This window comes from Nothobranchius furzeri, chromosome 4 (assembly GCF_043380555.1).
Source record: "Nothobranchius furzeri strain GRZ-AD chromosome 4, NfurGRZ-RIMD1, whole genome shotgun sequence".
Lineage (NCBI taxonomy): Eukaryota > Metazoa > Chordata > Actinopteri > Cyprinodontiformes > Nothobranchiidae > Nothobranchius > Nothobranchius furzeri.
In genome coordinates this window covers 49,930,602-49,947,640 of record NC_091744.1, presented here as the reverse complement: position 1 = coordinate 49,947,640, position 17,039 = coordinate 49,930,602, and the positions used below count along the sequence as shown (strand labels likewise).

General features: G+C 41.4%; 1 protein-coding gene across 1 annotated transcript in view; it reads right to left on the bottom strand.

The window, feature by feature from the left end:
- Positions 1-799: 799 nt before the first annotated feature.
- Positions 800-17,039, bottom strand: part of si:dkey-106n21.1 (solute carrier family 23 member 2) — a 165,198-nt gene continuing 148,958 nt past the window's right edge. The window contains exons 11-12 of the mRNA XM_070550236.1: positions 5,749-5,844; positions 800-5,678 (exon numbers count right to left, since the gene is read on the bottom strand). Of these exons, the coding sequence (XP_070406337.1) occupies positions 5,494-5,678; positions 5,749-5,844 (281 nt within the window). The 3' untranslated portion in view covers positions 800-5,493. The remainder of the gene's footprint in view (positions 5,679-5,748; positions 5,845-17,039) is intronic.

Here is a 17,039-nt window from a genome sequence, read left to right as displayed (position 1 = left end):
CAATCAACAGAGGTTTCATTCACTGACCAATGAGCGGACAGGATGCTCCGCACATCTCCGAGCAAACATGAAGGAGAAGTTGATTATTATTATGTTTTATACAGTAAAATCAGAAGTAAGATTTCACATAACTCTAGCAGCACCTTGTGAAACATCATATCTACCACTTTATTAACTCTGAACCGCTTAAATAACCTTAATTCCCTCCAACCTGACACAGCCAAACAAAACAACGGAAGTTTCGATTTCGCCATGGAACAGAACGCGTAGACGGTTTTGCCGCTGGCCGCTACTGCAGATCGCCTCCCGTGTGACAGGTAATAAAAGCGACAGAGACAAATTTCGCTGATCGCGGTCGTTTGTCGCCTCCCGTGTGTCGAGCCCATAACTAGTAGCTCTTGACGCTGATCTCCTCTACGCCAGCCGTGAGCCACGATTAGCTGGTGGATAAGTCAACATTATTTACTTGACCTCCACAGCATGTTTCCGGCCCACCAACCCTCTACCAGCCGTGGCTAAAGAGTAGCCAGTGATAGCTCCATATTCATATAAGCTGGTAGCGGCAGCCAGGTTGTTTAAATTGAGCACACCGTGATCCACGTGAAACGGGTGTTGAAATATTCTGTTTCCCTTAGGCAGTCAAGAGCAAATGTTTCCAAATCCACAGAACTTATTGTCCATTATGAGGACTAAACTACCTCAAATAAAAGATGTTAAACTGAGTGAGATTACATCTTTTTACATAACTTTCAAAAATGATAAATAAGCTTGCTGCAAAAGAGTGAACAAGAATGTTTTTACTGTATCTTTTTTATTGTTTTTAGAACAACATAGATGAAAGCCACAAGCATAACATTATTACATTACATTGCATAATTTTACCGTAAAAGTTGATCACAAATGTTGTGAAAATATCCTGAAGTGCGATCTCCCGACACAGGGGGACAAAATATTTCAGGGGAACACAATTTTTCACAACACCTGACCTCTCGGCTGATGTCACCCCTCCTCCGTGTGTGCATCATGACAGCTTCAAGATCTAAGAGAACTAGCTTAATTCCTTTAGGACTGGTAGGTTAAAACAGTCATAATTATAAATGCTTTTTAAAGAGGTCGCATAGCTTGTTTAAAGCTTTGTGTGGGTTAGGCTACACAGGTTGGAAACTGATTATACAATCAAACTCATGAGTGAGCCACCGCATCTGCAATACTCTCTGAACTGCACGGCGCTAAAGAGTCAAATTTTTTCATCATGTTTTCAATGGATTTCACACATGGGGCCTTTAAGGCCGTAAATGCACTGTGATTTATTAACGTCTGATTGTTCAGTGAAACAATGTTTTTATATTTCCTCATCAGGTTGATGCAGTGATAGCTTGCTCTTGTATTGTTGTGTGTCCTTTGTTATTGTTAGTCTTTCTCTTTCTGCAGGTCTAGAAGCAGACTCTTGTTCGTCATTGATTGTTTATTATTTTGGACCCCCCCCCCCATCTTCCTTTCTCTTTCACATCTGTATCTGTGTCTGGTTGGAATTATAAAGCATTCAAAAAACAATAACAATAAAGTTTTAAGTATCAGGCTTGACATCAAAGCAGACGATTTGATGCTCCACCTGAGAGTAAATCTGTAAGGCTTGTCACCAGCCATTAGTCCCACACATAAACGTCCATTATGCAGAAAGTTCTAGATTATTGTCATGATTGGCCACACAACCAGTAACTCCAGAAGTAATCTCTACACTTACTCTGATCTCTGCAGTGAGCTCAGGAGTAGAGCTGATTGATTAATGGCATATACAATAAAACTGCGATGTGACAGAAGGAGATTTGCAAAGGCTGTGATTTGACTGGCAGCAAGTGGTTAGCACAGTGCTAATATACATGGAAAAACCCTAAGGGATGCTAATGCTAATATCGCCGATTACATTCTTACAAATGAGGAGCGTGCCAAATTATTATATTTGGAGTCTAATAAAAAGTAAAAACTGCCATCAATCAAATAAGCACAGACAGGTATTTTAGTAAAGCTAGAAAACTGTAAGAGACTTCAACTCTACTGAGTTTTGGCTATCAGCTGTGAATGTAACTGAACTACGGAAGCTCTGCATGGACAAGACGTTAAAAACTCTAAACACAAAAGACTTCAATAAATGGGACAAACTTCTTTCCAGCAAATCGATTTTCACAATTGATGCTAATACCTATGCTCCTTCAATGGATGTGCTCCTAGCTGCATAGCATTGCACCTTCAAATACAAAACTTTGTTTTTACTTGTGAGTGTTTATGTATGTGTAGACAAGTAAACTTGTAGATATAAGTAGATAAATATGTAAATGCATACACTTGTTTACGGTACATTTAGTATAAGTTGCACAGATTTATTTTTGCTTTTGTTAGTTGAAAAATATGAGAAAAGCCCAATGATAAAATAATCGTGAATTGCAACATTGAAGAATGTTATGGCTGGTGCCATTTATGTTTTTATTTCATTTCTTACTCCTCTGTTTTATCCCTCTTGTGTGAGAGGAGCTGTTTTGCAGCACCTGGCTTCTCCCACACCTGTCCGGCCCCACCCTGAAGTCCCAGCTGGTGGCAATGACAATCAGCAGTTGAATGAGGACTCTGCATAAAAGCCACCCAGCCCTTATCATCAGGGAGCAACAGGCTGGACATGTGGTCTCTGTCCTGTTGGCTCCTCTGTGTGCTTTTGTTTTAATCTCGTTTAGCCAATTTGCGTCTTTTATGTGCAGGGGGTTCCCTGATTTGTAGGTATATTGGCTAAGTAGAGTTTATTTTATGTTACTATTTTAGTTGCCGCCGATTAGTCCAGTTGTGTTCATTTTTCCTTGGTGTAAATAAATTTGTTTGTTTACTTTTAAATATCCGATCATGTGTCGTCCTTGTTACCCCAGGCCTACTAGACAGCCTGGATCGTAACAAAGAAAAAAACTTGCAATTAGATTATTTTCCAAAAAGTCAGCCTTACTCAGGAGTGAGGCCCTGAAACTCTTTAGGGCAGGCTTTTATCCTGCTCCCACAGGAGCAGCCACTCAGTGCACTTAGGCTGCACAACAGCCAGGCCACTGAAGAGGCAGAGGGGCGTATGCAGGGACGTCTCAAGCAGCAAATCCTCCGTTCACAAAAGCACATCAGCATTTGTTTGCCAGCTGGATGGGACCTTCATTTCTCCCAACGGCAGGGGCCGGAACACAGCTCAGTTAAAATAAGGAAATGTTTACACCAACATTTTCATTATCATTCCAAGGGATTGAATTGATAAGATTTTTGTACGATTCAAAATTCTTTCTGAGAAAATGCAGCTGAATACCGGTGGGTTTGTTTGTTCAGTGTCAAAGTGGTCCTATTCTGAGTGCAGGAAGAGGTATTCTTGGTCATCATCATCAAATTTCAATGTTCACAAATAAATACATGTACAAACATGTAAACACACTGTAGAAATATGTCATCAAAAAGTTTTATGTTTTTGTCTGAATGTCACCTTAACCACCCGAGCCTAACCTTAGCATTTGTGTAACCCAATTAACCTTCTCCTCATCCATAATTCTGACAGTAAGCGATCTTTGTTCAACAGTCAACAATTTACATTCTTCTGGTATAACTTATAAAATAAGGAACCCATGTTTCATCCATTGTTTTCTGTATTACACAAAAACCTGTGTTTTTAATATATCTTATACAGAGGTCACATTATTGTTGACCTCCAAACCCGCTGGTGGACACCGGCAGTTAGGGATGCTTTCAAGTTGAATAAAAAGTCCTGTTAGGTCCTTTTGGCCTGTGGGACTCCAGAGGCGGCGGCTAACTGCAGTCCAAGCGGAATGCAGCGTGGGTGGTTGCAGAGGCAAAAACCCAGGTGTGGGAGGAGTTTAGTGAGACCATGGAGCAAGATTTCTACATGACTTAGAGGAGATTCACCATTCGGCGCCTCAGGAGGGGAAAGCAGTGCACTACCAACGCTGTTTATAGTGGGGACGGTGTGCTGCTGACCTCTACTCAAGACCTTGTGGATCGGCTCTTTGTCAACGATTCTGTTCATAACTTTAGTGGACAGGATTTCAAACTGCAGCAAGGGTATTGAGGGGATCCATTTTCATGGCCTAAGGATCGGGTCTCTGTTTTTTGTGGATAATGTGGTCCTGTTGGCTTCAACAGAACGTGATCTCCGGCTTTCACTGGAGCGGTTTGCAGCCGAGTGTGAAGCAGCTGGGATGAGTATCAGCTCATATAAATCCGAGAGGTATTGAGTTGCAAATGGGTAGATCAGAGACAAGCGGCCAATATGAGTTTTCTCCGCAAGGTGGCTAGGCTCTCCTTAGTGATAGGGTGAGAAGCTCGGGTATTTGGGAGGAGCTCAGAGTAGATCCGCTGCTCCTCCACATCAAGAGGAGCCACTTGAGGTGGCTCGAGCATCTGATTAGGATGCCTCCCTGGTGAGGTTTTCTGGGCACGTTCAACTGGAAGGAGACCTAAGGTAAGACCCAGCACACGGTGGAAAGACTATGGCTACAATGGACATGTGTCCATGAGTGGGGGATTCTCCGTGAATGAATTAATACCGGAACATTTTCGGGGAATAATAATTCACAATGGAAGAATTAAAAGGTGTGAAAGTTTTCACCGACAGTTTATCCACAGGATCAGGATTGCATCACAACTCCGCCGCTCCTGGTTTCGGCTCCGCTGAGAGTGACCTCTTGTTTTTTGTGCATACGGGTCGCTTTGGTGCAGCGGAGCATTCACACTGGAGAGAGTTTGATGTTGCATTTCAGTCATAGTGTGAACAGCCACACAACAAAATCTGATTTACTCAAAAAATTGGAATTGAGCATCAAGGCCTGCAGTGTAGTCTCTCGGCTGGCCAGGGAACACCTTGGGATTCCCCAAAAAAATATCTGGAGAGATGGAAGTCTGAGGCCTCTCGACTTAGGCTGTTGTCCTCGCGACCCAACTCAGGATAAGCGGAAGAAAATGGATGGGTGGATGAAAATATCGCTGTTACATCAATGCCTTTTGTTTCATGTACTTTTATTGTGTGGCCACCTAAAAAAGGAAATTTGTGGCTAATTCAGTTATACTTTGTGTGTGTGTGTGTGTGTGTGTGTGTGTGTGTGTGTGTGTGTGTGTGTGTGTGTGTGTGTGTGTGTTTCAATTTGTTAAATGAGAAAATAGAAATCGGCTTGAAGTGAGTCATTTTTAAATCAATCCTCCACTTTTTATGGATGATTGTTCATATATTTAAGTTCCTGTTTAACCTATTACCCCAAGAAGTGGTCATTTATGATTACTTGAATAGTTTAATATGTTTTTAATAATAATATGTATTTAATAATAAAAAGTTGTTTATTAAAATGTAATAAAAGTCTCTGGAGCTGGATCACTGGCAAAATCTGTTTGATATTTTGCCGTTAGACACACTCGATCCGAAGTTTGTTAGGCTAACTAGCTAGTAGATGTATTGATGTTTTGCTTTCCTCATGTGGATGCTGCTTCTTCTGGCGTTTTATAAGAAGGAAGAAAGGGGAAGTACCGGAAAAATGCCAACCTTCTAAAAACGCTGCCACAGAATGGAATATCATAGCATGATAAGTCACAAGAGTTTAGTTTCTCCCCTTGCACCTTGTCCTTCCAGCTGTTGATGCCTCTTTCTTTGTCGGTACCTGAAGAAAAAGAACAAAGTTGAGTTGGGGTGATAACAGTACTTTTGTCATTACTTCTTCTCCTTCATACCTGGGATGGTATTATCCAGGATAAACCCAAAGAATCCGCCAATGAACATATGTGTGGTGAAAAGGACGACAATCACTTGGTCTAGCTCTTTGATTCCTTCAAAAGAGAATAAAAAACTGCTTGTAAATGATTTCAAAACTGCAATTTTTTGTTTAGCCTTCTGAAATAATAACAAATACAATCAAATTGAAAACAGCAGCAACTGGGCCCTGATTATAAATAATGTTGAACAGGATGGCGTCCAAGTCTGTGATATTTTGGCTTTGAAATATGTTGTTAAGATCTGAATAATACTTTCAAAGAGTTGTTGGTTCAAGCGTCTTTACCTCCATTGAGTAGATCATTTGGAATGCATGCTATCCCCATCTGTAAAGCCAGTTTCATGACAGGATACAGTATCTGTCTGGTTCATACATCACTAGCCTACTTGACTAGCAGCATTGGTGAGCCCACGGTTTTTCTTTTTTTGCCTTCTTCTGCTATACTGGTTATACCTCTTAAAGTGATGGTGTGTATTTTCCCTGGCGATAGGGGACAGTGCATACCAAAATAATTGCAGGAAAGCAGTATTTTTGTGTTTGTGTAAGACCTTACCAACGGATGGCCATTAGGGTCAAAAATCCCTGTGAGATCAAGTTTTGAAAGTTCAACTTCCAGCAAAATGACAAGCATGTCAGTGCTGTGTGTAGTGTGTAAAGCAACGTTTATGAACCACTTGCTACAAATCAGTAAAGGCATTTTGTCCTCACGGGCTTCTGTAGAATGCTAAAATGGCCTGTATTTGATATAGCGCCTCCTAAAGTCCTGTAACTCCCCTAGGTGATTTACAACACACCCATTCACACACACGTTCACACCCTGGTGGTGACGAGCTACATTGTAGCCACAGCTGCCCTGGGTCACACTGACAGAGGCAAGTCTGCCATACACAGGTGCCACTGGTCCCTCCGAACACCACCAGCAGGCAAAGGGGGTAAAGTGTCTTGCCCAAGGACACAACGACAGCAACAGACTGAGCGGGACTCAAATCTGCAACCTTCTGATTACAGACTCAGACACACAGCAGAGCACATGCTGGTGGAGGGGGACGAGAGGGAATGAGGAGGAGGAAAAAGGCGAGTGAGAGAGAGGAGAGTGCGACGAAGACTGAGAAAATGAGCGCCAGCAGTCGGAAAGTGGAGATTTGTCAAAGTGTTCACTTACTAAATCCATAGAAATGATACAAATTTGATATATTGCATTTTTTTACAATAGTAAGTCATTTTACATATAGTTTTGCATTATTTTGGTTATAAATGTACTCTACGCAACAGAAAATCTGAGGAGCCACTGGGGAGCCGAAAGAGCCGGCTCTTTTTGGTGAGCTGAGCCAAAAGAACCGGCTCTCTAAAAAGAGCCGGAATTCCCATCACTATCCTGTGCTACCATCGCCTGAAGGAAACATTGCATCCAGAGACCCGTGCAGATGTATTTTAGACCTAACTTTCGGTTTTATGTTACGAAGCCGACAAGCTGGCTTTTGCGTGGCCTTCATCACCACCCTCTCCTTATTCAGCTCTTTCTATCAATTGTGCCTTCCCAGGATCCAATGATACCTCTTCTTATGGATTTTCATCATCCTTTTTTAAATAGCAATTATTTATTTATCTCATTTGATTATGTTTTTAATGATTTTTTATTTGTAGTTATTTATTTATTTTTTTAAATATTTCTTTTCATTCTTGTTGTTGTGAAGCACCTCATGGTTGTTTATTGAGGGGTGCTATATAAAATATTTTCTTTCTCTCAATTTTTTCAACAAAGTGGCATCATTTTTTTCATTATAAACAACATTTTGATGGATATTTCCAGAGGTTAAAGGTACAAGCTACACATTGTGTCATTAAAGGTGGAATGCAAAAACTTGTAAAAAGCTGTTTAAGCAAGATGTATTTTGAATAGAATTAAAATTAAATTAAATTAAGGTCATCTTCCTTTGGGATCCCCTCTACAGTCACAGAAAAAAGTGTAACACCAGACCCAAGGGATACTGCCTCTAGTGTTATGATTTCCATTGTTTTCAGTATTATAATACTTTCCAGATGCACAGACTTTTTTTTAGTTTAGTTAGGCAAATTAAAGAGAAGAGCATGTTCCTCCATTTGTCATTCAGTAGCCATACCTCTGACATGCAGCTGACTAAAATTATGTTGTAGCAGTTTACTTGACAACAACATTAGTCAATGGTTTGTTGTCATCGGGAATATGCATGTAGAGTGTGTATCCCCTTCTGCAATCAGCTGGGTCTTATTATTCTGCAAGTCTCCCAATACAACTGTTAACCAATAAAAATGTGTAATTTTGACAACAAACATGACTTTAACTGAACTGATCACTATGGTCCTTCTAAAAAAAATTGCATATTGTTAGCATATTGTTAGCATAAGTTCATTATTTTCTGTAATGTACTGATAAACATTAGACTTTCATATAGTTCAAGCATTTTATTGTTTCTAATATTGATGATTTTGGCATACAGCTCATGAAAACCCAAAATTCCTATCTAAAAAAATTAGCATATCATGAAAAGGTTCTCTAAACGAGCTATTAACCTAATCATCTGAACCAACTAATTAACTCTAAACACCTGCAAAAGATTCCTGGGTAAGACTGCCGACCTGACTGCTGTCCAGAAGGCCATCATTGACACCCTCAAGCAAGAGGGTAAGACACGGAAAGAAATTTCTGAACGAATAGGCTGTTCCCAGAGTGCCGTATCAAGGCACCTCAGTGGGAAGTCTGTGGGAAGGAAAAAGTGTGGCAGGAAATGCTGCACAATGAGAAGAGATGACCCGACCCTTCCTAGGAACATCCAGAGCCACCGTGTACAGGCGTGTGCAGGAAATGGGCTACAGGTGCCGAATTCCCCAGGTCAAGCCACTTTTGAACCAGAAACAGTGGCAGAAGCGCCTGACCTGTGCTACAGAGAAGCAGCACTGGACTGTTGCTCAGTGGTCCAAAGTACTTTTTTCAGATGAAAGCAAATTTTGCATGTCATTCAGAAATCAAGGTGCCAGAGTCTGGAGGAAGACTGGGCAGAGGGAAATGCCAAAATGCCTGAAGTCCAGTGTCAAGTACCCACAGTCAGTGATGGTATGGGGTGCCATGTCAGCTGCTGGTGTTGGTCCACTGTGCTTTATCAAGGGCAGGGTCGATGCAACTTGCTATCAGGAGATTTTGGAGCACTTCGTGCTTCCATCTGCTGAAAAGCTTTATGGAGATGAAGATTTCATTTTTCTGCACAACCTGGCACCTGCTCACAGTGCCAAAACCACTGGTAAATGGTTTACTGACCATGGTATTACTGTGCCCAATTGGCCTGCCAACTCTCCTGACCTGAACCCCTTAGAGAATCTGTGGGATATTGTGAAGAGAAAGTTGAGAGACGCAAGACCCAACACTCTGGATGAGCTTAAGGCCACTATCGAAGCATCCTGGGCCTCCATAACACCTCAGCAGTACCACAGGCTGATTGCCTCCATGCCACGCCGCATTGAAGCAGTCATTTCTGCAAAAGGATTCCCGACCAAGTATTGAGTGCATAACTGAACATAATTATTTGAAGGTTAACTTTTTTGTATTACAAACACTTTTCTTTTATTGGTCGGATGAAATATGCTAATTTTTTGAGATAGGAATTTTGGGTTTTCATGAGCTGTATGCCAAAATCATCAATATTAGAAACAATAAAAGGCTTGAACTACTTCAGTTGTGTGTAATGAATCTAATATATATGAAAGTCTATTGTTTATCAGTACATTACAGACAATAATGAACTTTATCACAATATGCTAATTTTTTGAGAAGGACCCATATAACGATCAGTAGCTCCTTTTGGAGTGAAGGTGGAAGATGGTGATACAAAACATGGATGAGAAAATTGCACTTAAACTCATTAAATAGGGGGCACAAAATGCCCTTTATAAGTGCTGCTGTGATGCTTCAGTGGAACAAGTAAGCACACTAGTACTCATAGGCTGGCCTTTAAGTCCAAGCCACTCCCAGCCAACTCCGTCACAGTCGTGATCCTGCATTACGCACTGCAGGTTTTTGAAGTGAAGTCTCATAAACCAGTTCAAAAATAAATGCAGGTGCCAGCACGTCCATCAAGTTACACAGGTGTGAGCAGTTTGCACCCTTTTTATGTCGGATCACAGTTATCCTCACTGCATAATGCACATTTCACCACCTGTCTCAAACACAGCAGGCATAAACGGGACAAAAAGAAACTTTATTTTTTCTCACGGTGAGCTCCAGGTCTTAAAGGCCCCATGTGGGAAATCCATTGAAATCAAGATGAAAATATGTGACTCCTCAGCGCCATGCAGTTCAGAGAAAGTTTTGCAGATACGGTGGCTCACTCATGCGTTTGATTGTATCAATTTTGTATCAATTTCCAACCTAGCCTAAACCACACAAAGCTTAAAACTAGCTATGTAACCTCTTTAAAAAAGCATTTATAATTATGACTGGTTTATCAACCAACCAGTTCTGAAGGAAGCAAGCTAGTTCTGTTCTTGAAGCTGTCACCATTCACACACGGAGGAGGGATGACATCAGCCAGGAGGTCAGGTGTTGTGAGAAATTTTGTTCCCCTGAAATATTCTGTCCCCCCATGTTGGGAGATCACACTTCTGGCTATTTTCACAACACTTGTGATCAACTTTTACGGGAAAATGTAATAATGTTAAGCTTGTGATTTTTGTATCTATATGTTGTCCTAAAAATAAAGTTACAGTAAAAACTTTCTTGTTCACTCTTTTGCAGCAAGCTTACTTATCATTTTTGAAAGTTATGTACAAAGAAGTAATCTCACTCAGTTTAACCATCTTTTATTTGGGGTAGTTTAGTCCTCAGAATTAAGTTCTGTCAGTTTGGAAATATTTGCTCTTGATTGCCTAAGGGAAACAGAATATTTCAAGGGAACATAATTTCCCACACCTGTTGCACGTGGATCGTGGTGCGCTCGATGTAAACAAACTGGCTGCCGCTACAATCTATGGAGCGATCACTGGCTGCTCGTTAGCCACGGCTGGTGAAAGAGAGTTGATGAGCCAGGCACACGCTGTGGAGGTCAAGTAAACAATGTTAACTTAGCCACCAGCTAATCATGGCTCACGGCTGGCATGGTGGAGATGGGCATCACAAGCTACTAGTTGGCCATGGCTAGAGCTGGGGAGATGCTGTGTATGCTGCGCGTAAACTCCCACAGATTACCAGCAAAAGGAGACTCAAGTCTAAAAGTAGCGTTCGAGAAGAAGCCCTCTGTGTCGGAGCGTCTCTAACGTGTGGAGAACCACATTGCCATTAGTAAAATGTTTGTGAAGATTAAGTAAACAACGCTGATTTAGCCACTGGCTAGTGGACGAGCGCTGTAGTGCGTTGAGAGAGACAGCAGGCTGCGGGAAGAGAGGAGACTTGAGAAGAAGTACTTTGGAACAGACACGTTGGGACCGAATCGGGAGTTCTGGTACTAGGAAAAGACTGATGAACAACTTGAGGTGAGTTTGAGAGTCAGAGACACTAATCGAAGGCTGGCATCCAGTTAACTCATTCGCTGCCAGCCGTTTCCTGATCACTAAAGGCCTTCGCTGCCAGCATTTCTCGCCATTTTTACAGTTTTTTTTAAAGAGTCACAGAATGTTGCGCACTAGGATGATGTCGACGCCAAAACAACCAAAACAAAGCGGAGACTCACCTCTTAGATCAGGAAGAATCCGCGTGTTTCGAGCGTTATCCGTTCTTTCATAATCCGTTGTCGAATTGTGATTGGCAGAAGCTTTTCCGGTTCACGCCTCACTTTTGTTTTTACAGCGGCCCAAAACGATCTCCTAACACATGGATTTTCTGCTTCCTGATCACGTGACATGTGACATATGACGTATGTGGATGAATATCGGCTTTAGAGCTGAGATGTTTGTTCTCTCAGCGTGGGGACTCGTTCCGATGCACAAACAGTAAAAAAATGCCAATGTCAGTGACCGGTTGTGTAGAAAAGACTGTTATATTTGGCTTACCCCGGCTTTCCACGGGAGCCGTCAGCAGCACATTACTGCAGCAGCACGTCATAGCTGCTGATAGGAACCGCTGTGGTCAACAGAACCTTTTCCACTGGAGCCGTCAGCAGCCGTCAGCAGCGCGAGTCGGCTGCGTCTCAGGAGCAGCATGTCGCGGCCTTTACGCGCCGGTTCTATTTTCTACGCGCGACGCCTCTGAAACGGGTCAAGTTCGACATTTTTGGGGAAGGAAAGACAGGAAATCGGACGCGGAAATGGAGAGAAGCTACCGAGATTTTCAGAATAAAGAACGTACTGCCTTCCGGTTGCTTTACTTTTAAAAAAGGTTACTAACTGTGCGTCCCCGTGAGAAGTTATCACCTAGCTAGCGGTCTCCTTTGTTTTTCAGGTCCATATTGGTGATTATAAAAAGGACAGAACATAAAACACAAACCATGTTGTAATTTTCTCCTGCTTGTTGTTGTGTTTACTGACGAAGTCACTCGTGTGACTTTGTGCTCGGTCGGTGACAGCGGCTCCCCTGCTGCTTCGCGTCTCATGGGAAGGGCCAAGCAGCAGCTTATGCGAGCAAGACGTGCTGCTGCAGTAATGTGCTGCTGACGGCTCCGGTGGAAACCCGGGGTTATATTCAAATTAGTGCAGGGTTCTTTACATTAATGTTTGACTGTAGTTTTATTGTTCTGCCACTAGGTGGCAATCACAGCGCATTAATGTGTGGTTCTGAGTGTTTTGCAACTCAGAGAGGCCACGAAAATCATCCTTTCCAGCCTTGAGACATTTGCTGGGTTCCTTATATAGGAAACATTATTTCTGATTGGCTTAATGAACTGACCTGAATTGGAATGTTTATTATGTGAAGTGCCTTGAGACGATTCTTGTCGTGATTTGGCGCTTTATAAATAAAATTGAATTCAATTGAATACTGAGCCAGGATCTTCTGGAGGTTTCTTCCTGTTAAAAGGGAGTTTTCCTCTCCACTGTTGCTACATGCTTGCTTAGTATGAGACTTGCTGTAAAGTCACTGACACTAGTCAGTGACTTGATGCAACCTGCTGGATTCCTTATTCAGGACATGTTTTACTGATTGGCTTAATGAACTAAACTGTATTGGAATGTTTGTGAAGTGCCTTGAGATGACTCATCATTATTTGGTGCTATATAAATAAACTTGAATTAAATTAAATTGATTACCGCAACTGCAACTTCAGAGTTGCTAGGCTGCAACCTGCTGGTGGGGTGTATGTGGAGATGACGTGGTGCTGGAGTCTGCTTCCAGCATGTTTTCTGCATGTTTTAGATCGTGAACACAGCTGATTTGCTTGATTTAGTGATGAGCTGCTTCTAACTAATAAAAGCTGAGGAGACAGATCATTGTGTTAAAAAGCGAGGAGATACTTTTCACTTTTGCTTTGACCACAGAGTCTCTACAGTCTATAAACACTCAAAAGTAAAAATTAACAGTCCACCTGTTTCAAAATGTCACTGTTTGTGTTTTCACACGCAGGGACATTTGATGGGTGGGTGTGGCCAGTAACAGCTTGTTTGTTTAAAGTGACAGAACCCTGAGATGGCTCATTCTGGAAGATACTCAAAATGTCAAGAACAGAGATTGTGTGACAAATTACTTTATGCAAGAAAGAGTGCAAAAAAAAGAAAAGAAAAGACTAAACCATATAAACATGTTTTTTTATAGACCGTAGTACTAATATAACTTTAAAAATGCACAAACATCTTACTTTATCAAAGGATTCATGTTCAGGACAGCCTTTCTGAATTAACTTGTTGTGCTTCCTTCACTTTGTTATTATAAAGTTCAGAATTGGAACTTTGGTTTTAATCTATGATTATGAGGTGATTGATGTTTTTCTCATCTCAAGACCCAGGACACAGGCTGAGCAAAGATGCCCATAAGACAGTTCAGCACACATGAAAGATGCAGTTAACCATAACCAGGTGGCTGGAATAGCATACAGGAACATCTGAGCTGCGTTTAGGCTGGATGTGTCACAGTTAAAGTCTGCACTTTCATCACTTAAGTTGCAAAAAGAGAGGGCTATGGTAAGGTGGGACTTCTACAATCACAAAGAAACCAGTAGCAGCTAATTAATATTGATTTAGTCAACACACTGTAGAACAGGCAGGGTTATTAGAAATAAGGATCCCAAGTGACTGACACAATAAAGATAAGGTACAAGAGGAGCTTAAGAAATGTCAAGGGCTGAAACATAAAATAGGGAAGTACTGGTGGTCACTGGAGCACTCTGGTTTAGTTTGTGCCCCACCAACTGGAAGAATAGTTCCCTGAAGTAAACAGACACATTTGTCAAGAAGTGTACTGTCTTAGAAACATAGTAGAGCCTCAGCTTCCTGAATACCAACCATCTACATTGAGAGCTTAGTAAAAGTAAAATATAATCATTGAAGAAGGAAATTAATTAAAAATGTATTTGTTCAATGTATAGGAAGTAAAAAATGAACAGGGAGTATGCCGCCATCGCCTAATCTTTTATAAAATGGACACGATTGCGCCCAATTACCACCACGGTCTGACCACTTATAAACAACCTAAGGCTCCCTGATGCCACCACGGCGTTGTGGCTAATTGACGGCATTGTTTTTTATAAAGGACCTTAATGAGTTTCACTTTAAACTTTAGATTATGCAGCAGAAAAGTGATGAAAGTATTAAAAAGGGCTAAAATTCTGTATTCCTCTTTGACCTAAACTTGCATGTGACTCAGTGTAATTGTAATTCAATGAACATTCTTACATTGTAGGTACTTACAAAAAGGAAAAATGTAAAAATGCAACATTGCTGCACCTTTGGCAAAGTGGACAGTTACTCAGGAAACTCTGGATGTGACTGAAGTTTTTATTGGAAGAAGGGTTTTCTGAAAGCACTTGTTTTTCAGATCTGGAAGCTCAACAAACAAAATCCAATTAAGCATTATAACAATGGTACAGGCAGTAATCATAGAGAGGAATTCCTTTTTGCCAAGAAAAACAGCATTTTGATCCAAGGATAAATAAATCCAAAAATAACTGAGAGAAGAAAAGTTTCTGTAACCTGGATGAACTGAGGCTTGAACTTAAGCCCTTCTTCATTCAACAACGTGTTAAACTGAAGTAAATGCTTAGAAAACTATAACTAAAATGAATCAAATACATGCAAACATTGCAGGCAGTTACTTTTAGGTTACTACAAGGACACATACCAGGACTGGTAAATTTAAAATGATATGATATTTGACAAACTATGAGCAGGACTCCAAAGCACATCAGACCCACTATCAGATACATGGACTTTGTCGATGACTTGGTTTCTAAGGAGGACCCTTGTTATCACCAGACCACAGAGATACTAAGTTCCTGAGTCCGGGTCAGCCTCTATTGTGGTATTTGTGGAAACCATCAATTGGGTGAAGACAGAGAGCCATTGAGTGTGTGAATGTCTGCGTGCTGGTTGGCATTCCTTCATAATGTCCCTCAGGCAGCAAACTCTCCAATGAAGTTGCATCAGATGGATCAGGAACTGCAAACAGTGCTGACGTCATTTTACTCTGAAAACTTTTGTGTTCAATAAACCCTTCCCCAGGTACACACACACTTTTCTTATAAGCATGAGTCAAAAGTTCATGGCACCCCCTAGGTTGGCTGCAAGTCCCACGGCCTGTATGTCTGGGAGAGCAACCATTTGTTTTCATAGATCATTGACAGGCCTGTTCTTGTGTGAAGATACCAGCTGAGTGTTGAGGCTGGAGAAAGACTCTGGACATTTTCTGAGCCAGGCAGATTACAGCCACTGACATGGGGCCTGGCCAAGAGGATTGGAAGGTAAGCAGTCTAAACCCAAGAAAACCAGACAAGCCCTCATGCCCAATGATGACTCTGGATTAGCACTTCCCTTGGAGACACTAGCATCACGTGGCTTATGGGATCAAAGTCTTATGTCTGCATAGAAGAGCTGTTTAATCTTGAGGATTGCTCTTTTGACTGTGTCCTTTCTTTTGGGGGTGGGGGGGATGGGGGGGGGTAGACCAGCTTGCAGCCAGTGGTAGACGTCTCATTCATTTTCTAGCGTGACAAATTGATTATACAGTCTTCATTTTGTCTAATGAACTTAAGGTAAAACAAATCCAAGTTATCAGTAAATAACCCCCTCAGCCAACACATTTACACACACGAGTACACACAGCCAGGCCAGAGGTACCAGTGAACCATGACTTAACCCTGAATAAACTCAGTGCATTGGTTACAATGTTCACCTATCACCCAAGCACTTTAACTCTGGTACCATGGCCCCTCTTTCGTTTCCTCATGTCATGTGTGAATAAAACACCACAACACACCTTAATAAAAAACTGCTAACTTTAGTTTCATGTATGATGAAGGCAAGTGTGGAACATGGGAAAATACATGTCCCCAAAGCCCTGTCTCATTTCCCCCCAGTGACAGCAAGCAAACAGTACGAATGTGGAAAGAATCAAAGATCAAAACGTTAAAAGGTCAAACACTGCCTCCAGCAGGCTGAATCGCTCCTTACATTTAACTAGAAGTCATGATTCATTGGATTGGCCATAACTGAACTACTGCTAAATGACCCCAAAGACCTCACTTAATGTAAATTATAAAAAACTAAAGAAAAAATAAATAAATGAACACAAAAGTGCATATGGTAAGTCCAATGAAAAGGTTGTCCCTCCTACATCAACGTCTAGGCTACAGGCTGAAGGAAAAGTTCTAGCCATCTGGACCACTGGGATTTGGCAGCATCCGCTCCTTTAGGAGCTTAGGTTGGCAAAACTGCTCCCACCTTTCTAAGCGTAATCTCTAACTAGACACACAATGGATTCCCACAGCCCAACATTCACTATCAACATATCAGAACAGCCTGATGTGGATTATGTGGCAGCAACTACTTTTCTTGTGTTTGATCAAAATATGGTTCCTGTGTAGATTTTATTGACATGAATGATTTAAACTGTTTGTAACACTGATCAACATAATCAATCCACAGCAGAGACAGACCCTGACTGTACATTTCTAAATCATCATAGCTCTCTGGATTTACATCTGATAAAATCTATGTGAATAAAAATTCTGCAAAGTAGACACACCTGATTTGGGTCGAGTCATGCTGATAGAAAGCTAATGTTCATGTTTGCTGCTCTTCCTCTGCAGCTCACTGATTAATATTACCAACCAGTGGCCCTGTCCTGACATGCTGACACTTGTT